The sequence below is a fragment of the Montipora foliosa genome, chromosome 3 (genome assembly GCF_036669935.1).
Source record: "Montipora foliosa isolate CH-2021 chromosome 3, ASM3666993v2, whole genome shotgun sequence".
Lineage (NCBI taxonomy): Eukaryota > Metazoa > Cnidaria > Anthozoa > Scleractinia > Acroporidae > Montipora > Montipora foliosa.
The window spans coordinates 48,151,794-48,177,601 of record NC_090871.1 but is presented as its reverse complement, the minus strand read 5'-3'; the positions used below and the strand labels follow the sequence as shown (position 1 = coordinate 48,177,601).

The 25,808-nt window shown below is 41.5% G+C and overlaps 1 protein-coding gene across 2 annotated transcripts in view; it reads left to right on the top strand.

Annotated features, from left to right (window-relative positions):
• LOC137997550 (rho guanine nucleotide exchange factor 10-like protein) overlaps positions 1 to 21,601 on the top strand; it is a 42,807-nt gene extending 21,206 nt beyond the window's left edge. For both annotated transcript variants that reach the window (XM_068843607.1, XM_068843609.1), the window contains exons 13-25: positions 767 to 924; positions 2,330 to 2,445; positions 6,145 to 6,254; positions 7,033 to 7,124; positions 8,545 to 8,672; positions 9,163 to 9,461; positions 10,375 to 10,455; positions 12,320 to 12,387; positions 12,465 to 12,607; positions 14,310 to 14,484; positions 16,309 to 16,458; positions 18,905 to 19,132; positions 20,023 to 21,601. In XM_068843607.1, the coding sequence (XP_068699708.1) occupies positions 767 to 924; positions 2,330 to 2,445; positions 6,145 to 6,254; positions 7,033 to 7,124; positions 8,545 to 8,672; positions 9,163 to 9,461; positions 10,375 to 10,455; positions 12,320 to 12,387; positions 12,465 to 12,607; positions 14,310 to 14,484; positions 16,309 to 16,458; positions 18,905 to 19,132; positions 20,023 to 20,963 (2,689 nt within the window). In that variant the 3' untranslated portion in view covers positions 20,964 to 21,601. The remainder of the gene's footprint in view (positions 1 to 766; positions 925 to 2,329; positions 2,446 to 6,144; positions 6,255 to 7,032; positions 7,125 to 8,544; positions 8,673 to 9,162; positions 9,462 to 10,374; positions 10,456 to 12,319; positions 12,388 to 12,464; positions 12,608 to 14,309; positions 14,485 to 16,308; positions 16,459 to 18,904; positions 19,133 to 20,022) is intronic.
• The last annotated feature ends 4,207 nt before the right edge of the window (positions 21,602 to 25,808 follow it).

Here is a 25,808-nt window from a genome sequence, read left to right as displayed (position 1 = left end):
ACGAGTCCCCTATAGATCAGTGGTAGAGAACGCGAACGAATAATCGGAAGTTCATAGGTTCGACTCCTACCGAGGAGCACTCGGATTTTTCCCGACTGTCGCCGAGTCACCATCGCAAAAGGATACATTTCTTGAAAGTCGGATATAATTGACATCTGAAATCTGTGCCCGACTTAAAATTTCCGTCTAAACAACTATGGCTGTTTTCCATTCTAATTCCCCGGAATCATGCGAAATTCAGAGCAACAACACCCTTCGCGTAGCCACAAGGCTTTCTTTAATTCCAACAGGAGCAATGCTACGACGTTTTTAAAACACGTGGCGAAAAAAAACACTTTTAAATTGTTCATCTTTCGGAAAATCAAATAGGGAGTATTTAAGTCCTATATTTACCCTACTTTTAACTTCACTGATTTATTTTGGTTTAGTAATATTTTAGATTGCACATACATTTTATTCTGTTGAATTTGTCTTATGATAATCTGTGTTTTTCCTTCAAACGATCCCGCAAGCTTCACTCTTTAATTATTAATCACCACTGTGTCTAAATAGAACTTTTACTGCTTGCTTCCTTACTTACTGACTTATCATCATCATTAGCATTATCAATGAAAAGTTAATCATCCAAATGTCCTGAAAACGGGTCTTTTTTGCAATTCTTAAAACTTAGCAAAATGACCAACCAACCCAAAATGGGTTGTTTCCATTAGAACAAATCCTTTTTGCCCGATTCAGTTTGCTCAGTTTACTGATAACGTTATTTTAGGAAGAAAGATCGAGCCAGGCACATGGTTATCGACCCTAGAGCAAAGTACAAGTTGAAATGGAATGTGCCCTTGAACGACGTAAATATCGTGGAATATGGACCAGGAGTTAACATATCAACCAGCTCCTACAGAACCACGATAAGCCACTCTAAGGAAGGTATGCAAAAGCTTATTTGAGTTTTTTTGTAGTCTCGTCAGTTCCTGGGAAGGTTAAAGAGTAGCAACAGCCTTCGGAATGGAGTTCGAGTGCAATTTTTCCAGTTCTTAGCAATCATTGGATTTAGATTTTGTTCTCAAATGCGCATGCTTCAGTCGAGATGCTGTAAATGCACGTGACGTCATGTAAGATGGCATAAATAATACCTCTTTTATTCCTGAGTTTGAGAAATGTCGGCGGCTGCGCAACGTCGCTTTAAAATATCACTTTGCCCTATTTTAAGTATTTTGCGATTGTCCCATCTTGTTCGCTTGGGCGAAGTATTTAGGAAACGGATTAGAACGAACGGTTTTGAATTTTCAAGGTTGTATCTTCACGTTATCGTCAAAACCTTAATTTTGGTCATTTTACATTGTCGTTTTGGAGAGTAAAGTTAAACATTTGACTGTGTTCACCATCCCGTAATGTAATAAGTTTTGGGGGGTATTTAAAAACAGTGAACTGAGTATTCATTGTTTTAATGCAAATATTCCCCCCCCCCCCCCCCCCCGCTCAAAAAAAAGGAATTGTATTATGGGATTGGTGAAAAAAGCGAATTCATTAAAAATGCGTGCTGCTCGTGTAACACGGTTATTTTTCGCTATCAAAACCGATGACATCATTGCCTTCTGACGTTGTCGTTGCTATAGCCTTCGTCATTTCTCAATCTTACGATTAGCTCATTTTGTTTGTCGTCAAGCATTTGAACATCTGCGGCCCTATCGGTTGCTTGCTCACGATTTTGCCTCATTCAGCACATGCGCATTAAAATCTGGTCCAATTTAGCCAAGTCATCAACGCGGAATTTTGAAAAGGCGTTGCATACTTAAGTGTGTTCCTTTCGGTGGATCCAAAAACGGATTTTCGATCTTAAAACAAATTCAGATTTACGGATTCGCGATCTACGCCGTTTCATTTGCAATGGATCCGAGATTACTCACTTGAACCAGTGGTATTTCCATGCAGCTGGAGCATGCTCAGTCCTTCCCCTTTTCACCACCAGACAATGAGTACATGTTTATTCTAGACTACAGTTGCTTTCAACCGGAGAAAACAGATGCACGAAATCCACGATGCCACTTATAAAGGAAATGCCAATTTGATTACCAACGTACTGTTTTGGTATTTTTGGACAAGTGAATTTGTGCAACTATTGAATGCTTATCTTCAACTTTTTTTAATGTTACAGACATTTGTCAAGGGCAAACGTTAGGCTGAAAGTTTCGGCGTTTTGTCAAAATACAAAGAAACTTGTTTGATTTTATCTCATCTCTTGCTTGTTAGCTACAGATTTGGAACGAGCAACGTCTCAATGACAAGCAAGTACAGTTTTAAAATTTTTAAATGTAAAACTTCTACATTGCAGGTCAGTATCGCAAGGCGTACAGTGGTTGCCGTGAGCACTTTGAAGATTTGCAACAAGATTTAGCTGTGATTGGTCAGATTGCAGGACTCGTGACAACCCTACGGCGTTCATACCAGGTTGGCTTTTCATGTGTCCTTGTCGTGAAATTTAAAATCCTTCAGCCCCTGAACCGGCCCTCATTGACGAGTAAAATCGTCTAGCGTTAGAGTAAAATCTTAAGTGTCACTCAATGGGGGAAACGGTTTAATGTGATTTTTTTTAAGGTGGCTCAACCGGTTCAACAATTTGAAGGGGATGTCCTATTAGAAGGATTAAGTCAACAACACTGTTTTATTTAACGGGAATGTTAAGGTACCATATGAAACCCCAATAATTGCTTAGTAAGATGCATATATTAATCTGACGTAATACATTACCATGGCAACAAAATAACCATTTAAAAACGCCCTATGTTTCGTGTTTAAGCGCTTATGACTTAAAAACGAACTAGGTGACCCCCAATTGTTATTGCTGACAAGTAATTAGCAGGCTAAGATGAAACTCTGCAAAGTTTAAAAAAATTCTCTGGAGTGGATTCAGGACCACCTTAAAGTTTTCCAACTGTGAAGGTTGCTATGAATCTGCTCCAGAGAATTTTTTTAAACTTTGCGGAGAGTTTTAACTTTGTGTGCTAATCATTCTCCAGCAATAAAAGATGGGGGTCACCGAGTTCGTTTTTGAGATATAAGCGCTTAAACACAAAATAGAGGGCGTTTTTAGATCGTTCTTTTTTCGCCCTGGTAACCTATTACGTCACATTAATAAGTGCGTTTTGTTAAGCACTTATTGGTGTTTCATATGGTATCATAACATTGCCGTTAAGTGAAACAGCTGGGCAGATTCAATCCTTCCAAATAGTACAGATTATTGAAAGTGTTAAAACTGGTTCGAGCCTCCTTAATCCAATAGGCCTTTTGCAACTAACGATCACATGGTACAAAATCCGCCATGCTGGAGGGCAAGCTCATTATTATTCCCCCACTGGGACATTAAAGCAAAGAGACTTGAACCAGTCAAGCTTGACTTGCCTTTGTTTTAATGTCCCGGTGGGGGAATAATAATGAGCTTGCCCTACAGCATGGCGGATTTTGTACCATGTGATCGTTTCTTGCAAAAGGCCTATTGAAGGCTTAGAAGGGAACTGGAGGACCCTGACTGGGAGGTTAGAGCTCTGTTCCTTTTAGGCTTTCAGTAATGTTTCATTCCTCCATTAAAGGGAACCCCAACTAAAACTTTTTCCAAGGAAATCGTGACTTATCGTGGTTGCCCTATTAGGGAGTTTAAGAAACGACGACGGCTACGACAACAAGACGAAAAATGATCGTGCTGCACGTGCGGCACTGATTTTTGTAGATTTCTCTTCTGTACGCGTCAAAACAACAACTTGAGACGACCAAATTTATGGTTTTGATGACAATGTGGGCATACAACAGTGAATTTTTCCTTCTCTCTCTTTATTTCAAATCCGTACGTACCAATCCGGTCATAAGATATTTATTGTACAACATAAACAAGATAGAATCATCGTGAAATACTTAGGATAGCTTAAACTCATAGTTTGATGTGACGTCTTCGTCGCCGAAGCATCATGCGAACCCTGTGATTTTAGTCGTTACTGGGGACCGTTTCATAAGAGATAGGTTTAATTAATTCAGTCACAGAAGCGACAAGAAACACTTCATTTAGTGACTTGTGTACTGGTTGGGACAGAAGACTTGACGATGAGTTAACGTCGGAGTCTGCGTTTGATGCTTGTACTTATACCTCGCAAATGTAAGCCAGTCCTTAAACAGGACGACAAAGACGGTTGGGAAGAAGACACTTGGATCCCAACACTGATTCCAGTTGGTGTCTTGACGACAATGTAAATGGTCAAATTAGGGGCAAACGTTTTGGGATGCTCACCATTTTAGCTTTGTTTTCATAAAGACTTAAAGGATTAGAGTGTAATGTGAAGTGCTAGTTTTCTACCCTAATGAACCATGTGAGCTTTAGCCCTACTAATGGAAATGGGCCCACACAAGTACAGAGAAAAACTCTGACGTTGTCGTCCTACCTTGGTCAGAGTTTTTCTCTGTCCTTGTTTGGGCCCATTTCCATTAGTAGGGCTAACGCTCACATGGTTCATATGTGGAGTTTTGCCTGTTACGCTTAGTTTATGAAGTGTGAGAATTTCAGGACAAGCCAAGCGTTTACCCTCCTACTTCTTTTGCCACTGATTGTAGGTACTCAGCATCCTGAACAACTTAAAATGATTACGAAATTATGACAATAATGGGAAGATAATAACTAAGGCGACATCTTTGTAGCCGTTGTCAACGTCCACACAAAGAAGTTTAGATTCCAAAATTTCAATAACTCCAAAATCTGCCGACGCTTCTATACAATGAAAGCTACGTCATTTTAGTTGTAATAAAATAAACGATGACCGGGCCTTTTAAAAACCTCTGAAATTGCACATCAAAACAGAGCAGCAGACCTTATTCGCTTGTAAATTTGTTTTGCCAATTCTTGGTTTTCACATGATGTCACGGCCGCCATGTTGGTGTCCCCAAACAATGAAACGGCGAAGTTGCTGACCAGCGGTTTTCGTTAAAACAATGGTTTGCTGGGGGAGCTCAGTCTCGCGGGCTCAGAAAACCTGGTTGTGGTCATTGTTATTTAAGGTTTTTCGAAACGGCGGTCATGTTGTAGTCCCGATTCAATCCTCCGGGAATTGAACTGTAATTGTTATGCAAACGTTTTGTTTTGTTTTGTTCTCGCTGAAAAACATCGCCGTTGATCACGTGAGTGAAACTCAAGAATAAAGACATATTCATACTTGCGTGCATTCTTTTTAATGAACAAGACAAAGGATCAAAACCTCCTGAGTATTATCACGTGATCTGTACTGGGAAAACAAAATGTTCAAGCGAGTAAGGTCTGTTTATTTCCATACATACGCATACATGCGTAGTTGGTCCCCAAAGGACCTACTTTAGAAGGGAATTAGAAGCCTTTTTACACGTTCACGCGTTTCTCAAATGTTTAAGGGTCCCGCAAACGAAGAGTGCTTGTCGCGGAAATATTGTTGCCGAAATATCTCGCAGTTTTTCCCCCTCACAAATGTTTGTTTCCGCAGCATTGTCCTTTCCTTTGCGCGATGCAATAAAAGCGAGGGCCTATAAATCTGACCCTGTCCTGTGGCGTAGTGGTGAGAGCACTCGCCTCCCACCAATGTGGCCCGGCTTCGATTCCCGGACTCGGCGTCATATGTGGGTTGAGTTTGTTGGTTCTCTACTCTGCACCGAGAGGTTTTCTCCGGGCACTCCGGTTTCCCCTCTCCTCAAAAACCAACATTTGACTTGATTTACTTTCATTGTTCATTTCAGTTTACAGTGTCCCCAATTAGCGCTCCAGCGCTAGAACGACTAGACACTCAAATAAAGTTCCCTTCCTGTCCTTTCGTCAGTTCCAGAGGAGTTTTCTGGTACTCCACGGTTTCCCTTCCTGAAAAACGACAGAAACTTCATTGAAAAGATTTGATTTCAACTATTTTGATTTGATATGATTTGATGGCCATATTTTAGATATTTATGTTTAATGCGCCTACCCTCGATAAAGGAAGATAATCATTAAAGAAGTGCAGTAAACTGTAAAACTGAACGAATGTGCAAAGCCTGAAAATTGATTGTTTTCTTCCCACTTCACTTGATACGTGGCATACTCTTGGTCGTGATCTTTTCATTTCTAGGTAAAGTCCCTCAATTATCGCAACTGATAACTTCTTTTGACAGGTTCTTGATACCGAGAGAGTTCAGCAGTGGCATAAGGCCGTCCAGAGGACAATAGAAGAGGAGACAAGACTGGCGAATCTTTACTGGCTGGAGCTATCATTACCTTCCAAGTAAAAACAACGGTTTCATACTTTAATGCCTTTACACCAGAATCAAGCAAAGTGAGAGATCAGTTGAGCATCGCGCTTTTGTGAAACGGCAAAAAGCAGGTTACTTCTTGTCGTGAAAGCATAAAAATCCTCTTATTCTAAGTATTACCTCTCTGTTGAATTTTTTCTTTTCAGTATTTCTGACTGAGAGCAAAATCAGGTTTCCTTATAAAGGGAACGATCAACTAAGAGATCTAGGGCGCGTCAAGAAAATGAAAGCATCCTTAATTTTCGTGCTTTGTCGGAAACCATTACAGATGATCGAGAAGGTCAACAATTGTCAATGTTAATAGTTTGGAAATTTTGAGAAATTTGCGAAACAATGTAATCCTTGATCATTCCCTTTATGAGAAAAAACCGATTTTGCACTCCAGGCTCAGTCGGCGACAGGTTTAGCTAGTTGCTCATTCTACTGATTGCTTCTCCCCTCATTTCTCACCTCCGCTTTATTTGACAAATAATCAGAGGCAAGCGTGGGGTGGTTTTCAGTGTCTCGACCAAACACTCAAACCCCCTATCGTCTCGGATTTAACCGACATTCGCCCTTGTCACACGGCGGCCATATTGTCCCGGGAGACCAAAAAAGCTTTGTATTACCACGCCAAGCCTCGCAGTGGAAACCATGGGGATGAGGCTTGGCATGGTAAAACAAAGCTTTTTTTGTCTCCCGGAACTATATGGCCGCCGTGTGACAAGGGCGAATGTGAAAGTAAGACTCAATGGATTTTTTCGATTTCAGACACGGCGCTGTAAACTACATCTTCAGCACTGATTCTCCAGTTGTTAAAGCTGAATGGGTCACGGCCCTCAACACATCTAAACTACGACTTTGTAAGTGGCTAATTTTGGAATTATTAATATTTGTATTTTTCGAAGCTTTTTCTGGAAATCGACTCATTAAAATGGAATAACTTGCCACCAGTAACCAAAGAAGATGTGACCGAAAAACAAACTGGCTTAAGGATTTTACAACTTTCTATAGCAACGCATTTGCAAGGTTCCCATGACTAGGAGCGAACAACTTCCATACTAAGCCTATGTCACGGCATTTTTGCAGACCGATCTATTTTTAGACTACCTTCTCCGCAAAAACACAAAGGCAGCACCGGTTCGGTGACGCTGTGGCGTCAAGTAAGGCCCTGTTTACATGGAGGTGCGGTAACCCATGTCAGTGGGGTAACCCGTCTTGGTGGGGTCGAAAAATAGCTCGGGGCCCCGGGTGACCTTTCTCGAGGCTACTGCGTGGGCGCTAGGTACATAAACAGGCAAAATGGCGGCTGGAGGACGCATTTTGGCCGTTAATGCCCTTTTACTCTCTCAAGCTTCTCTTGCTTCAACTTTTTAGTGCCGTGGCTTCTTATTAGCGACCTTCAGATTGGAGTACGAGAACGATTACGAGTACGAGTTTTCTGTACTGGGCACGCGCATTATGTTTAAAGAACGAAATTTCACGAGTTCGCAGTTCTCAGCACGCTCATATGAAATGCGCGTGCTCAGAACTGAAAACTCCTACTCGTAATCGTTCTCGTACTTCAATCTCAAGGTCGCTATCATCACTTCCAATGCTGCAATGCCCCCGCCAAAGGCAGTATATATTGATACTAACCGACCCGGGGTTGGCGGGTTACCCCACCTTCAAGCGTTTACATGGCAAAATGCGACCCCGGCTGAGCGGGTTACACGGTCTGGCAGACCGTGCAACCCGCTTCGGTGGTTACCTTACCTATCATGTAAATGCGAGGCTGAAAAAATAAGAGTTTATATGGACAGGCGGGTTACCCCACCTCCAAGTATACAGGCCCTTAGTTTCTTGTGATTGGTCATCGGGTTCGTGCGGGAGTCTCATTCGCCGGAGAAATTCAATCTGAAAATAAAGCTGTACAAGGAAGGGGTACGTTTTTGCAAACGTTGGCCGTGTAGCACTTCACATTACCCTCTATTAGTTAAGTTTTTTTTTGAAAATAAATCTGCCTGTGAAAACTTCGTGACAGGAATATAGGGCTGTTGTTGGGTTGGATTGCAGGAGGACTAGCTAGCTAGCTTGCCCTCCACGTTGAGGTGTCTTCGAAAGTCTTTGATTCTTTCAAAATTCTTTCAGTATTGTTTAAATTTATGCCTTGATGCTTTTTAAGGTAATGAGCTTCGCGTTTTAGCCTAATCGAATCCAATTGATTTGCAATATTTCTTCTCGATCCCATGCTTGTTGAGAACTTTGATAAATGCAATGGATTAAGTTGAAGCTCTTTTGCAGCCGCAGATAACAACCCTGGCTGGTATCTCCCAGAGGATGATGGGACAGGAGGAGTGGCAATTCAGCGGCGGAACATGCCTCTGTTGAAAGACAACTCAAGTCTTTTCTTGCTCAGTCAGAAAACAAAGGTGTGTAGTTTGCTGGAAAACACAATGGAAACTCGCCTTTATTTGAAACTTGTTCGATATTTCAGGGCCAGAAACCGTTTGGAATCAAGCAGGTTTCATTGCTTTTTGGCAAAACCTGTATTTCAATTTGCCATGAACTTGGATCTAAATCCTTTTTGTACGCACGTAAATTAAACGTGACCCAAGTTAAATTGTTTATTTTGTCTTTTCAGTTTGGATGTCTACATTGTCTGTGTTTATTTGTTCTAATTTATACATTTTGCATTCACCCAAAAAGCGCAATGTGCTCTTATAGGGGCATTATACCCATCATGGATTAGTTTGCAAGTGTGAGGTTAGACGACGCACACATTTACTTGAAACATAGTGTTGTAGGTGATGACAAATTTCCATAACCGACGTTTGAAGTAAACTTTTATTTTTAAGACGAGTGGTGCGCACAAGCCTGATTTTCCTAGTGATTAATGGTATTGATTTTTGCGTGTTTCAGGTTCATGGTATTGTTTCTGTTCCTGATTCGTCTGAACCACTTCCAGGAATACATGATAACTACAACAATCTCTGGCTCCTGTGCGGGGATGGAGACCATGCTGGTCACGTGGCAGTGCTCCAAATTTCCCTAGCCTCCCCTCCTCAGGTGGTAGAGTCGTTCCATGTCAGTGACTCAAGTATCGTATGCGGCGAGTACGTTGAACGCACGTGTGGAGAAGAGAAGAAATTTAAAGGAACCATCACTGGACGCTTTGGCTTTCCTTTCCCCACTGTTTGGTTAGGAACACAAGGTGGAAGGTACAAAAAAAAACCATGTGATTGCTATGGAAATTGCCTTGTCTCAAGTGACTAGCATATGAATAATTTGATTTAGTTGAGGATGGCGTTTCTTCGTACTCCAACCCAAATTTCAAAAGCTCCGTCCTTCGCTAAAGGACAGATAATGGTTCCACAAGCACAGTTGAATTCTTAGATAATTGGCTTGGCCCACAGCATGGGCACCATGAAGCCTCTTTAATGGAATTTTGTCGTCCAACCCAAGATGGGTCCTTTCCCGCCAAAAGAATAGAAAGTTTTCCCGTAAAAGGAGTTGGAGTTGGATGGCGGCTGTGAATTCACCTGGAATGGGATTGAATGAGTAAGCACGCATCACGTGGGGGGTATAGAGCTTTTTCACATGACGTCACGGCGTCCGTGTTGGTGTTCCAAAACAAAGAAATGGTGGCCATGGTGGTTTACCAAACTAATCCTCCGGGAATTGAATTCTATGATTTTGATGCAAATACTTTCTTTTGTTTCGGTAATCCAATATGGCTGCTGGTCACGTGAGTGAAAACGCTCTATAGCGCACGCGCAACAAGCCATTGCCTTCTGGAAATCTGAGCTTAGTAGTGCCATGGGCCAGGTATTTTAACCTTGTGTTTGCATTTGAGATTTTATTTTAACTTCCACACGTATAGAATGCAAACTCTAGCGTAATTGCATTTTCAAGAAAGTGAGAAGTCTTATGTGTGAGAAGTTTACACTTGGTTTAACTTCCGTTTACATGTGCACCATTTCGTTTCCATGATGGAAACGTAAACCAGTCCGCCGGGACTTGAAACCCGCGACCCGTCCATGGATTGTCAAGTCTGACTTAAGGACTGCCCTCTCAAATTGCCGAACAGACAGTTAACCTGGCCAATTGCTTTCTCTGTTACTTTTTTTCAAGGATCTTTATTTACAATGCTGTGGATTCCACTCGTCGTTACGTCATGTCTGTGAAGTTACCCGATGCTGTGCTGGATATCAAGTAAGATATTTTCACACACTGACTCAGTGTGACATATTTACTGAAGAGTCAAATGCAGACGGGGTAAAGACCCATGTTGTCATTGTGAAACGAGACTTGCCAACAAGGTTGACGCTACTTAACACAATTTGAAGGACCTATTCTCTCTCACTTCAAATTATATGAAGTGAGATCTTTTTCAAACCCAACATAAAAGGGAGATAATATTCTGACCTGAGAATATCAGAAATATCATCCCACTGTCGATATCCACCAGACTAACCAATTGTGCAGGCCCGTTCAGACTCGTGTCTACAATAGCCGTTTTCGGTCCGTGGTTCCGTTAGCCATGCGCAATTCCTGTATTTTTGTCCACCGCACCCAAATTGCCCCCTTTCAGTGACTTCGTACTTCACACTGGGGGAAAGGCTTGAGACTACCAGAAACGAGTTCTTACCAAGTGTCTCTAATCATGCCCAAGTCGGTGGCTGAGTATCCCCCCTGAAAATAGTGCTTTGCGGGGCCTTATTTGCTTAATTAATTTTAAAAAGGGTTCTTTATCACAATCCCTGAAGACTAATCGTTTTGAAATCAGTACGAAGATCTCCCGGATTAGAAAAGCTTCTCTTTGTTGAACTACAACTTGATCAAGTTTCGTTGGGAAAATGTGACAAATAACTATAAAATGCTCATGCCCTAATTTGTCTGTGTGATAAAAGATTAAAATCTCCCTACTTTCCCTCTCCCTCTAATCCAGTGTTGGTTTAGAAACGCCCAAAGGCTTGCGTAGCACATTATCAACATTGGTGTGGAAGAAAGGCAGCACCAATAGACTTTGTTTGTGAGTGCATGTCGGAATTTTTCCCAAGAGTTTTGTCCAAGATTGTGGATCTCCGTTCTGTTAGGTTTTTATTTTGTCGTTTGACCCATTTGAAGATGCGAGTGCTTACCGCTGACTCGGCCTACATGTCTGTAGATAAACTGCTGTTGGTTGGTAACCCTAACCGTTGACAAGCATTACTGCAGACTGGTGGAAAATTGTGTTTCTCTAAGATTGATTATTTTTGCTGTGTTCTTCCGAATTTCATACAGGCCTCGTGATTTCGTTTGAGTTCTGTCGTCACTTTTTCTCACCATGATTGTTCTCGAAAATAAGGGATAGTTAAAGTTCACATGACAACCAGGGGCCGATTGCTCGAAGCCTGGTTAGCGCTAACCGTTGGTTAAGAGGTATCAAAACCTGTAGGTTTCCATGGCATTTAACGCTGGTTTGCGCTAACCATGCTTCGAGCAACCCGGGCCAGGTTGACAATCAGGCATAATCTGATGTTTTTCTGGTTTGAATAAATTTGACCCAACATTTTGACAGTTCTGTCCAGCTTTTCATCAGGGGTCATCCATTATTGTCGCAAGAGCCCCTTTATATGCCACCAGTGGGCTAAAAAGGGAAATGACGCGTTCATTAATAGTAATTAGCTCCCTTTTCTTTTAGAGCGGTTTTTAGTCGAGTGTCGTGAAACCAAAACAATTACTCTAGCCAGTCACAACAGATCAAGGCATTGCATTGAGCCAATCAGAAGTCGACGCAATTTACAAGTAAAAGAGGGCGGGAAAATACGGGCGTGCAAGTCGCGATTGGGTTTGGTTTTGATTTTCTTTGGTTAAAAAAGTGGCGCCAGTTTTGCTGGTCAATCACAGAGCGAAGCCAGCAAAACCAAAGCAAACGCAATTTGCATTCCACATTATTTGAAACCCGTTCTAGTTTAATTAATAGTGATTGTTCTTATCTCATAAAGTTGAATGATTGTGATGGTGGTTGTTTGGCAAAACCAAAAACTGAGATTAAAGTGGATAAAATAACACTTTTTGCTTTATTTACTTGAAGGACTGTCAACTTGAAAATCTTTGCCGGAGTGGCTGATGGAAGTCTGGTCATTTTCAAACGAAATAAAGGTGAACAAAAAACAAAATCACGCAACAGTTAATTTGCACAGCATTTAGAAGCTTTACTTTGTTTGGGTTTATTTTAGAAGGAACGTGGAACTTCAGTGAACCTAAAGCCGTGGCTCTTGGAAAGGAGCCCGTGATGGCGATTGCTATCGTGGCGGAAAATCTTTGGTGTTCCTGTGGGAACAAGCTCTTTGTTATCAATCATGATGACGAGACCATCAAGGTGAGGAACTTTTTCATGTCGTATCATGTCAATGTTAGTTATCATTTTTTTTCTTAGGGGGGCGGACCATTTTATTTGAAAGAACTGTTGCAGAAGTCTGTCTGGCCTGGAGAAGCAATTGTCACCCACCGCACCCCACTAAAAATCATATGTCACAAGGCTCGAGACAATCTCTTTAGCGCACTAGCTAGTCTCGTCATGCGCAGTTTCATTCATTTGTAAAAACTTTCACGATTCGCAAACACAACTCGCGCTTTTAGTAAATATTCTCATATTCTCATATCCATTATCCCAACAGTGGCGCAAATATGCTGGAGTGTACGGCTTCCCGTATTTTTCTCACGAAGGCACAGATTTCGTAACCTTGAAGCTAATTCTCACAGAACCGTTGCCAAAACTTTGCTACTCACAAATACACTTGAGTAAGGAAAACGCGGAATAAAGTAAATTAAGAAATAAACCGTACATAAAACCAAACTGCTCGTTTGGGAGTCTGTGGAAAGGCTGTTCTTTTGATTAGAGCTATTTGCGATTGAAATTTTAACCTGAAAGCGCCATTCTATGCATGAAGCACAAAAGCAGCGGAATGTGGGAAAATATTATCTTACATTACATATAAAGGAAATTCGAAAGGACTGACTTGCTCTCATATAAGATTTTCAAACAGCAATCCGTTCTTTTCATGCTTGATTGGTTTTCGGAGTCAATTAATATTCGGCGGCCACAGTGCTCGCGAGCAAGTTTTCTCTCTTTTTATGTGAAATTCACCATTCCCAGTAAACGAGATAAGTCGCTCCATATTATCTTTTTTTTTTTTAACTTGAAATCAATTCTATTCGGAGTCAATTTCTCAACAAGTACGTGAGCTCTTTCCATATACACGTAACAACGTCGTTAGGGTCACGTGGTCACTTTTGCCTTTCGCGTTTCACATAATCGTGACGCTGAATTTCTGATATTTCTATTGAAACGATTGAGGTGCCTGAAAAAGTCTTTGTATCGCACTGAACAAGTTACTGCGTTTGGTTGAAACGTCAATTCCTCAGTTACAAATTTTCAAAATTTTACTTTGTTCTTGCACGACCGAGTGAAGCGAAGACTGGGGCTAGTGACGTCATTCCAGAAGATTACTGGCGGCGTTCCGATCCAATCCCTGTCACTTGCATCACCCGCATTGCATTGGTCTGATATCAAGAGTCCATCACGCAAGAGTAAAAACCTTATTCCAAAATGTCCGGTACTTTAGTATTTTGTTTGCATGCATATTAGCCCTTGCTGCCCCGCTCTTATGAAACTTAAAATTGAAAAGAATATTTAATAGGCCATTTCCGAGTTCATGTCTGCCTCCTCTTCAAAACGAGTCTAAGTGCGAAGTTTTTGTTATGAAAATTAGTTTTCATTCATATGTAAAGGAGAACTAATTACCATCACAAATACTTCGCACTAAGACTCGTTTTGAAGAGGAGCCAGACATGAACTCGGAAATGGCCTATTAACCTTGAACAAGGCGACAGGGGCTAATTTGCAAGCAAACAAAAGAATCCTGTTCAGTGTAATATGATTTTTTGTTTTCAGGCTTACAGGAAACGGGTAGGGGGCTTATCGGCACTTTAAGTAAGGCCCAACCCAGACTAATCCGTTTTCCAAATTTTCCTTCTTCATCTTTGTGAACTACGTTTTGATCCTTTTTTTTTTTTTTCAGCGTGTGATTGAAGTGGATGAAAACTCCAAGGCCAGTATCAAACATCTTGTTAATTACGGTGTTGGCGTTTGGGTGTCTGTCTGGAAGAACCCGTCAATCAAGTTGTTTCATGGCGAGACTATGAAACACGTGCAGGACATAAGCATCGTATCGCCCGTTACCAACATGCAGCGAGGTCAGTATCTTGTTAAGAAAGGCTTTAATAACCCTTGACTCCCAGGATTAATCAGTATGTAAATTGACTCCTCAACTTCAATGCACTGTCACGGGTAGACAAGTATTGAGGAATAAGATATTATCAGGGTAAAGATATAATCCTGATATAACACCAAATTTTCTGACCAACCAACGAAGATATACATGGAAGTAGTTAGAAGAATGAACTTTTAGATAACGGGATTCAAAGGGTTAAAGCGTTCCTTCGATCAAAAAAATCACTTTCTTTTTCATGTTTTGGTGTGTTTGCCTTTCACTCGACCGGCAAAATTTTAAGCCTTAGTTACAAGCACAGGCGGAAGGTTGTTTTTGGAAGTTGAAAAATTGTTTATTTAGCTGTACGCAATTACTAACTTAATGTCTTAAGAGGGCTAGGTCGAGGTGAAATCGACTTCAAAACAATCAATCGCCTTAGGATGCATTGTGTTTGCACACGTTTGCATGCGGCACTGGAGTTTTGTTCCATAAGACTATTAAAGTCGTGTCTTGCATGGTTAATACGTTGCATTCACTCATGCTGCATTCTTAATCGAGACGTTGCACTTTAAATGACGTCATTCTCCCCTCGACCCAACTCTCTGGTGCCTATATCTGCTATAGGTCAGTTTTGGCGGACTGTAAAAACTAAAACATGTGCTCAAAGGGAAAACGTTTTGAAGAAATTAATTGAACACTAAAGCTCAAACGTTTGCCACTTCGGAAGAAGGAAGGAAGTGATAAAAAAATGAAGTTTTCATCGTAGTGGCACTTCAAGGCCCATGGTTATTTGCAACAAGGCGAAGGAGAAAACTAGGAACATAAAAAATATGAAAGAAAATTAAACCGCCCTGTCTAGGGGGCCGTTTTTCGAAAGTCCCGAAACTTGGCGGGCCATTTTCGGGTGTCACAATTCCCTTTATATCTCAAGAACGGAGAGGGCTTAATTCGTCAAACTTCACAGTTATTTTTCTTTTTGTTACCTTGAAAACATGTTAAAAGACCGCCTTTCCAAAACAAGCGGTTGGCAATTTCACAGATGGCTTTACTTTTAAGGCCCGAAAAGTTTTCGGGACTCTCGAGGAAAGGGCCCAGTCCCCAGTTGTTGTAAAAGGTGGATAGCGCTATCCACCAGATAAATCACTATCCTTTGGATAGCGCAATTGGTTTTGCTAATACTTATCCGGTAATTCATCCGGTGGATAGCGCTATCCGTCGTCTGAACAACTGGGGGCCAGGACGTGATTCTAAAGCGAAATAAAAATTACAACATGTCCGCCGTTCACCCGCGTTCGTTAAGGTTATTTGGTTCGACGTAAGATCTCTCGATAAGTGCACTTAGAGCCAACTTCGTGTAAAATTATAATATGACAGTTGCTACGCCGGGTTAGTACTGTTCAGCTGCTTTGAATGAATGAATGAATGAATGAATGAGTCAATCAATCCATCAACTGTATTTAGCGATGAGGCGCTACTTTGGGTCACTGTACAGAAATCAAAGCAAATCAACACTTGTCAAATCGTTGGTTTGTTTTTGAGGAGATGGAAAAACAGTGAGTACCCGGAGGAAAACCTCTTGATGCCGGGTAGAGAACCAACAAACAAGACCCACATGTGTCACCAAGTCTGGGAATCGAAACCCAGGCAGCCACATTGGCGCGGGCGCGGGCGCGGGCGCGGGCGCGGGCGCGGGCGCGTGCTCTCAGCACTGCGCCATCCGTGCTCTAAGGGCGCTTCAATGGAGCCACCTTGTACGGCCTAGCCTTTATTTTCTGCTCGACTGGAAATTGTAACTTTTTGTTTGCAGATATTGATTCTCAGCTGGAAAAGACAAAACTGGATCGTGTTTACGTCACAGCTCTAACGGCAGACGAGGGCCTGCTGTGGATTGGGACGAGTGTCGGGGTAACGCTTGTATTTCCTCTTCCCAGGCTGGAAGGAATTCCTCTTGTTTCTGGTAAGTGAAATTATTTTTCCTCCGATGAATCAAGAAACGGAATGTCAAGGGAAAAAAAGGGCAAAAGATAGCCTTTACTAGGACTGATTTCTAGTGGCATCGGGTAGCAACTGAATGCGTCTCATGCGTAGTTGAAGTCGAGATTGGGCAATTCTGAAGGTGCTTTTCTACAAAGGCGTTTTATACGGCTATCGTCCATTACTCTTGGGCTTTTAAAGGGGCTATATCACGCAAAATGATGAAATTTTTAAGACACCCAAAATGCCCAAAAATTAGAATGAAACATTGCAATAACCACGTAAAATTTTTGACCAACATAAAAGAAATACAGCAAAAAGAAAGAGAAGCTTGGATGGACACGACTGAAACAGATTGCATTGGGTAATCTTGAAAAACGTCGGGCCGACGTTTTTCAAGTTCATGGCAAATCGCCTGGATAAAGGCCGTTTTTGCTCAAATTCGTGTTTGTGATGTAACGATAATTTTATCAGTAGAGGAATTCCGCATTACCATTAAATCGAGTTTAAACTTGTGATTAACTAAAGATTTCCCCGAGACACACCAAAATGACGAAATTAAAGTGGGATGAATAAATTAAAGGAATCATGTATCGAAAGGTTTAACAGCTAAACAACAAACAACAACAACAACAACACTTTCTTTTTCACCATTCCTTAATTACAATTCAAAAAATGTAGTACAAACTAAATATAAGAATATATAACATTGCAAGATGTCAATGTCAAAAGTTAGTGTACGAAGGCTAAAAAAACCGTGATGTTATCTAGTTAGCCTCCTTGTCATTGAAGTCGAAATAAGTCTTTGCAGAAGATGAGGGACAATAATTACAAGAAAAAGGTCAGGGAAAATAATGTTTCACATAATTTAATGTTTGCTGAGACAAAAGAAAATTATTGATAGTTTTGGAGAAAGCAAATGGGTTGAAATCTTGAAAGTGATACGGGATTTGTTGCCAAAGATCTATAGCCGAGAATGAGGTCATTTGTTTGCCAGTCAAAGACAGTCAAAATGTAAAACCGGTGTAACGCTAATTGTTGGGCAAGACCGACACTGTACAAGTGGAATTAATTTAGATTATATGAAATGTATATTTTAAACTGCGCAATGAACTTGAAATTGAAAGTTTGGTAGGACCCTGCGATTGCACTGCATTTGCTCTACCAACTGAGCTAACAAGCCGACTCGGAGCTGGTCGCTTGTGAGTTCGATAGACCAATTCGGCTAACTAATGCTGTACCCAATTCAAATCTTTTGGGAATAAAACGTTTTGTTCCAGGTATTCCCATATCATTTAAATGTGAATGCTTCATTGTCATGCAAATTCAACACACAGAGAATCTTAACTTCGAGAGATTTGAATTGGGTACAGCATTGAGTTAGCCGAATCGGTCTATTGATTTCCCGTTAAGAGTGACCAGCTCCCTCCTATTTGGCTTCATAAGTCAGATGGTAGAGCGAGTCGGCAGCGCAATCGCACAAGCCTGGATTTTTTCAGGCATCCTCAGTTGCACCTGCTTAAGTTGATCATCTTACTACGACGATCCACATATCACTGTCCAAGTGGATGAGATTGCGTAAATATCAGTGGTAATACTTTAAGCTCTATTAAACAAGTATTATTATACATCAGGCTCACTATGAAAACTCTGATTGGTCGAGAGCATTCAATCAATTCACAATAGCTTGTGAACTTGACATGATAAATGTAATATCTGCAGCAGATATTACATTTATGATGTTAAGTTTAACGTCTGCCTGGTTATTAAGCCCCTTGGAGTGTTCTCCTCAGAAACAAAATGGCTGAACGCTTCGCTTCTGTTTCTGAGGATGAATTATGTGAAACATGTATAATAAACAATTATTGAATTCGGTTTTCGCCTGATATCATGAATTATCAAAACCTCGTGTCTGTGTTATCTGCCTCAGCCTTCGGCTTCGGCAGATAACACAGACCTCGGTTTTGATAATTCATGATATCATGCTCAACCTCATCCAATAATTGTTTATTCGCCGAAGGCGACGTGAATATCGGTGAATAAAACCCGAGACGAAGTTGAGGCTTTTAGTCACCAATATTCGCCGAGCCTGAGGTGAACAATTGTTTAGTATAATTACATAGGTGATTAATGAAAATTCTCTGTGCTGTTTGGTTGCACTTGAGGTAATTATTGTACAATAATCACCTAAGCGTGTTTTTTTTTTTTTTTTTCAAAATAGCCGCAAGCCGTTTTGTCGAGGTGGCAGACGAAGCATATTTTTCAAATAATCACCTATGTGATTATACTAAATATGTTTATGCTTTGACATGCTTTCCTTCACATCGTGTTGTTGAAACAGCATTAACACCAAACTTGGGATGTAAGGGAGTTGTTTTTCAAAGATATCGTTTCCATTTATGCAATAATCTTATCCTTTTTTTCCGCAGGTAAAGCTTGTGTAGCTTTTCACTCGTACTGCAGCAGTGTGCGGTGCGTGTACCCGCTAAAGAACGACCCGACCCGAAGGACAGGTCATGTGAATGACATGGTTAGACCCGATGTTGGCTTATTTCGTGAGCATGAAGTAAGAGACGCATGCGTACAGACAGACCCGGGTGTATCAGGGGCCTGGGGGTATGCATCACGTGGCCCCGTATTGGCCAATCAAAGTGAAGGTCAGTCTTCATTGCTCTTTATTACCCTTTATTGTATAAATTTAACGTGGACTGCGTAGGACGTGTTGGCTTTTGTTTGTAAACTACGGGATAAACTGGAAGTTTTCCAGGTGACGCTGCTCAACTGCAATGGGTCTCCAACTCTCATATATTTCAATTTCCGCTTGCCAAATATATAAACATTTCATTCAACCATTCAATAATATTGTTCCTGACACTGAGAACTATTTTATAAAGGAGCTTTTCAAAATTTAATTTCCTCCCGTAGAACATCTAATGCTTCGAATTTTCATCGATTTACTTGTTTAGCAGTTGGAGAAATTATCAAGTCGATCAGAGAGATCTTGATTTGTTACCTTATGCATCTGTCAGAGTCAAATCTCATTTGTCACGCAGTATCTATCGTCTACCGGTAATGTATTTCATAGGTTCATTTGGCTCGTCACGCATTCTCGTCGTCGGCAGTGGGAGGCTACAAACTTGTCCGTACTCGGTCAAACTATCCGAGGGTTCAAGTCATGAAGTGACAAAAATGTTAAGGTCCCTGGAGAAAAAAGCTGCACTGACATGGAATACATCACGTACTTAAACGTTTCTCAAGGAATCTGTGTTTTGTCTGATGTAATGTTGTCCGAGGCGACCTCCTATCTTGTTCATTGTCAATCGTAAAGGAATTTTTTTTTTTAAGACTGTAATTTGAAACCCATGCGACCCTTTCGTAAGAAGACCCCAAGCCAGAGGGGAATGTGAGATCATTACCCTAGCTGACGCTTTTTTCCACAATCTATGATTTTGTTGAAGGTCAGGATAACGCGATGAACGGTTAATATTTCTTTATAACAGTTTTTAGAAAGGGAACTGAACCTTCTGAATTGGTGTCCTGTTTTCAGCGTCATCTTACAAGGTCACATCCGACAACGCAGCGACCCGGAAAGAGGGTGTGGAAGATGACTCTGGAGAAGACGTTAACTCAGATGACGACTTTAATTTTGTCGAAGACAGGAACACGTTGAACGGTATGCGCATTTCAAGCTTGGGAACTGGTACCTTGAGTGTTCGGTTTGAGCAGCCCTCTAGCCCCACTTCTATTGCGAGTTCTGTCCAATCGGACGAGGTTGTAGGGAAAACTCATTTCCGAGTGGACGACTTCGCACGAATGTTGTCCGAATTTAAGGGCTTTGGAACCTCGCCGCCGGTTACTGGAGTATCCGAACCTCCACGGATTCCGATGGTTGTTTTCAATGACGTAGATGGTGCAACTTCTGGTGAAGGCGAAGGAACTGTTACTGGAAGTGGTAAAGCGACGATTAGTGGTGAAACGTCAGAGAGTGAAGTTGATGTAGAATTCTCGAGGACAAGAGTAAAATCTGTTGGCGAATATGTCAAACTAAATGAAGCCAGAGCAGCTGCCCAAGGACTTACGCTAAGAAAAAATAATCCAGAAGACGGGCTACCCGATACTGAATCGGAGTCGGAAACTGGGAATATCGCCGGAAATCAGCTCACTTCCGGGGATGCAATAATTCCAAGTTATGTGGAGGTCCTCGACGATTCTCAAGCGCCCGCTCAAGCATCCGCGGATACAGAGCCGAAGGAACCGATTTACGATAGTCCTCGAAAAGATGATAGCTACAGTCTATTTGAAAGAAGCCAAGAGCGTGCAAGCGAGGTCGCAGGAGGTTCAAATGCTCGCAAGGTGGAAAATCTGAAACCGAGGCTGCCGTTCCCAGTCCTTCTTGTCAGCGCAGGTGAGGGTTACGCGGATTTGCGACGAAAGAGGCCGAGCGAACACGATAAAGAACCGAGGATTATGATCTGGCAGATAAGCTGAAGCCCCTTTTTCTGGGAATATCCGTAAAAGCTGGTCTCACAAACAGAGCGGCATTGTGGCGTTGTCAGTGAAAGGAAGGAGAGTGAGACGTTTATGTTGATTTCTCTAATGAATTCAATGACAGAGAGTTATTTTGAGAAGTATCTGCCTCTCTGGTTAGGTTTCACTAAGGAAATGCGCCTTATTAATTTGCAAATGCCGGCTTTGTATTTCGTAGCAGAGATGTGTTAAAATGTCGCTAATTTCAATGTTTTCTCCAAAAATTTAAAGTGCATTTTGAAATGGCCTATTCCGATTTGAGGCCAAGCGAATTCCGAGCGAGTGTAACCCTAGCTTGCTGGTAGCTCGCGTGACATTTTACCGCAGGGTTATTTAAACACTCGCGAGTACGATGGTTTTGGCAGCGAGTGGGCTGCGACTAATATGGGAACTAGTAATTTGGATTTCACTCGCGGCCAAAACAACGAAGCAACCATTGATTTACTCCCGCGTGTTAAAATAATCCTGCAATAAAAATATCCCTTCGGCTACGCAGGCTAGTGTAACCTGAAAGAAGATGATTACCGCTCCATTCTTCCTGGGGGGATGGGGTGGAGTGGTGTTTGGCCATGGAAATAAAGCAAGATTTCTTAAGCAAAGTTTAATTCAGAGGTGCGAAAATTCATTTAACATGCCCAGAGGCCGCTTACAGGAACAATGACGATTTTTTATGCAACACTGTATGTTAGATAGTTATTTTCATGTTTGAATTTGTAATTTTTAACATAGTATTTCACCGTTATCCATGAATTGTTTTATTTTACTTGCCTTACCATTGCCGTCTGTAAAGTAATTCAATGAACCTAATGCATGTTCGTGCTTATCGTCCTTGCAAACAAAATTTTCATCAATTAGTTTTTCCTCGTGAAATACGTTTGATTTCAGAGCGTTTGACCTATTCGTTTATTCCGTTATCGTTGACTTCTTGCTTTGCGCATGCCCTTGAATGGCGAATTCGTTTTCTTGCAATGTGACATACATTTAATTATGGTCCCGAGGGAAGCAGTTTTGTTTCCCGAGAGTCCTGATGAGGACTCGAGGGAAAAGAAAGCTAGCTACAATCTTGTGCAAAACGTGTTGGGAAATGTGACGCTTTGCTTTGTCTGTGTGATAAAGATCATTTTCTTCCTACTTTCCCCTCTCCCCTAATTCTAATGTTGGTTTAAAAAAAACGGCCAAAGGCTTGCACAGTATTTTGCATCACATTATCAACATTGGTATGGGGGAGGGAAGGGGGGGGGGGGGGGGGACCAATATACTTTGTGAGTGCATGTCAAATGATCCTTAAGCTATAATTTTTCCCAAGAGTTTTGTCCAAGGTTGCATAATCCATGTTTTCATGAATATAATTAGATTCTGAGAGTCTCAATGGCCAAGGACAGTTTGATATGTAGATCTCGTGACCGTCCCTATACTGTTGTAGTTTGAATGATTTTGGACTGTTGCGTGTGGGTTTTGGGGACGACAAGGTGCCTTGACGTTTGTTACCAAATCAGGACAATACCGTATATGACAGTTCTGAAGGTTTAACTGATCAGAATGTAATGTGAAGTGCTAGTTTTGTACCTCATATGAACCATGTGAGCGTTAGCCTACTAATGGAAATGGGCCCACACAAGGACAGAAAAAAACTCTGACCTGGGTGGGAAATGAACCCACGACCTTCGGTTCTGAAGGTTGTTGATTACTCAACTTATTCTAGTCGCTAAGTTATGGATTGATTGCAAGGCTATGAGCATGATTTTAATTCAAGATTCAAGAGAATTCAAAGTAACTTTGTCCCCACAGAGAGGGACTCGGTGGGGACTGCAAATGCAATAAGTAGCATTTATCTGACTCTGTGGTGGCAAGTACTTCATTTTAATCACCAAATCCGGAAGGAACTGCAACGGGAACTCCCGCCAGGTTCCAGATGTTTCCTCTTAGCTTAGGATAAGTTTTTAACCGTGGTCTATGTTAGAGGATCCTTACGAAGACAACTCAACGCCAACCATTCAATAAAACGATTGACAGATAGTTTCAACGGTTAACAGGGAAGACACCATTAAAACAATAGATGGTCATTGTTTTTGTTCCGAGACTTGCACGTTATTCGTCGTTAACCGTTGAAATGACTACATTTTCTTTTGTTAATCGTGCCAACTGCCTTAAATCATCATTTTGGGTTCTCTCCGTTGTGAAATTGCAAACCATGAAGGTAATTCCACCAAAAATTGAGGCAATTATGTTCTTTATTGTATAAATTGTGTTACGTATTCACTTTACCCCTAAGTATGTCTTTGCGTGACCAACTTGAAAAAGTTTTCTTTTTCTCTCAAGGACACAACGCGTATAATAAGCAGTTGCTTGATTTCTTAAATACAATCGCGTCAATACGGCCCGCCATAGATGCATAGGCATTTAAATTTCGTACGATGACTCCTTGTCGCCAAATACTCAGCTTACTTGGACGTCCTCCAGCGTGTTTCTCTCCTACGCTTTGTCCCTCCTCAAAAGGTGTTTTTTAATTCTATAAACAGATGATTTCAAAACGTTGCACTTTTCAATGATCTGTCGCGTTAAAAATTAAATTTCGTTATTGCGTGCTAAGAAGGTAATATAACCGTTTGTCTGGCTCTTTTACGCCAATAAAAACCATACTGGTCACTTCCAACTTACTGATTAGCACTGCCCCCCATTGTTAAGTCACTAAAAATTGGCTTTCATTACATATATGATCCCATTATTGGAAACGACAATATCACAAATTAAGCAGCATATAATGGCGTAAAATTTGGTACAAAGGATTATTTGGGGCAATGAATCTGCAGTAACTTTTTCTCATTTCGTAATTTTACAATCTGGCATTTTTACAATCTTTATCTATTTTTACAATCTGGACAAAACTCGTTGGGAAAATGTGACGCTCTACTTTGTCTGTGTGATAAATATTATTTTCTTCCTACTTTCCCCCCTCCCCTCATTCCAATGTTGGTTAAAAGAAGTGCCAAAGGCATGCACAGTATTTTGCATGACATTATCAACATTGGTATGGGGGGAGGGGCGGGGGGGGGGGGGGGTGGCAACATACTTTGTGAGTGCATGTCAAATGATGCTTAATGAACAAGAGTTTTGTCCAAGATTGTAGTTTCCCATGGGACCACATATCAAGTGCTTTGTTATATATTCTATCGTGCTGTTGTATCCGGCGCGGGCAACAACTGCAGATTGGCCATTTCCGAGTTCATGTCTGCCTCCTCTTCAAAGCGAGTCGAAGTGCGAAGTTTTCGTTCTGAAAATTAGGGAGCGTTCTTTTGGGATGGTCCGAAAAAGGATCACTGATCCAAGATCACTTGGATCGGTGCATCAAAGGAACCGAAAAATCCTTTCCCAGAGTGGATTCATCGGTTCCTTTGGTTCGCTGTCAAGTGAAACATGGTAATTACGATCACCAGAACTTCGTACTTAGACTCGCTTGTGAAGAGGAGGCAGACATGAACTCGGAAATGGCCTATTGTATTTCGGTCGGGATACATTTGAATTTGGTCAGGGGCACGTGACCAAGAACTAACCAATCACAGTGCTCGTTTTGTTGAGTGAAAGTCTCGGTGTATGACAAGACCGTATAACTACCGATTTTGTTTCGACGCAAACTGTCCAGTGAAACATACTTTGTCATGAATGTTTCATCTTGTCCCTGAATCGCTCTGTTTACATCTGTGGAGCAACTTTAGGTTTGAAAGTGGGAACTTCCACCTCTTCTGGACATCGGCTTTTAAGGTGAAGTCTTCTACGAGCCTAGTGGCCCATCAGGCCGGTACTTATCTCTCGTTACTGTAGTATGAAGCGACTAGGAGTATTTCCACTCCCCCTTGGATGGGATGCTAGTCCATCGCAGGGTTAACCCCAGCATTAAATTTGCCGTTACCCATTTACACACCTGGGTGAAGAGAGTCATTATGAGAGTAAAGTGTCTTGCCCAAGAACAAGACAATGTCCCCGGCCAGGGCCTGAACCCGGACCACAGCGCGCTAACCGTTAGGCCACCCGGCCTCCCGACATCGGCTTTTTGCAAGAAACAAATGGTTCGAGTGTATCTGATTATATCTGAACATGAGTGGGGCTCGACTCGTTCACTCTTCTCGAGCCTCACTAGCTTACAGCATTTAAATCTGGTTGAATTAATTCGAGTTTTTCCAACCACCTTGTTTGAATGGTTTTGTGCATATCAAAATAATTCTATGGTTTAATCCCGAGATGCCTTGCAAAACGAATGCACTCCTAAATTCACTCCGGACCGCAAGTGTTAAATCTAACAGGAGTTTAATATCAAGGGGATCCTCTATCTCACATACTTGGCCTAGGGATGAACCCTTTCCCCAGTAGATTTATTTATAGAACGCCTCCCTTGGGAGATTCAGCAAACCCACTGTTGTAAAAGGCATTCAAAACAAAGCCATGTCTGCGTCAAGGAAAATATGATACTTTCGCGGGAAAAATCTGGTCCTAAAAATAAATTTACTCGGGAAATGGTTTACTCTGGGAATAGTAAAATTAAACGAGACTTACCTGTTAGTTGAAGTTTGATTGAGATTCTACCATGTCCCATTCTCTAAAGTAATATAGCTAGACAAAGCACTTCGGGCTGTATTAACGGCACTGTATGTAAGGCCTTGCTGGTATAGCAGGGTTAGAAAATCAAGCACAGACACTACAGATGGTTGAATGTGACTGATCTGCCTCTGATTACAAAACTTTTGCCACTTTGTAATGTAGGTACTGTACTGTTTCTTTGTGCCGTCTCTCCAGGAGGCCATGATGAGCTTA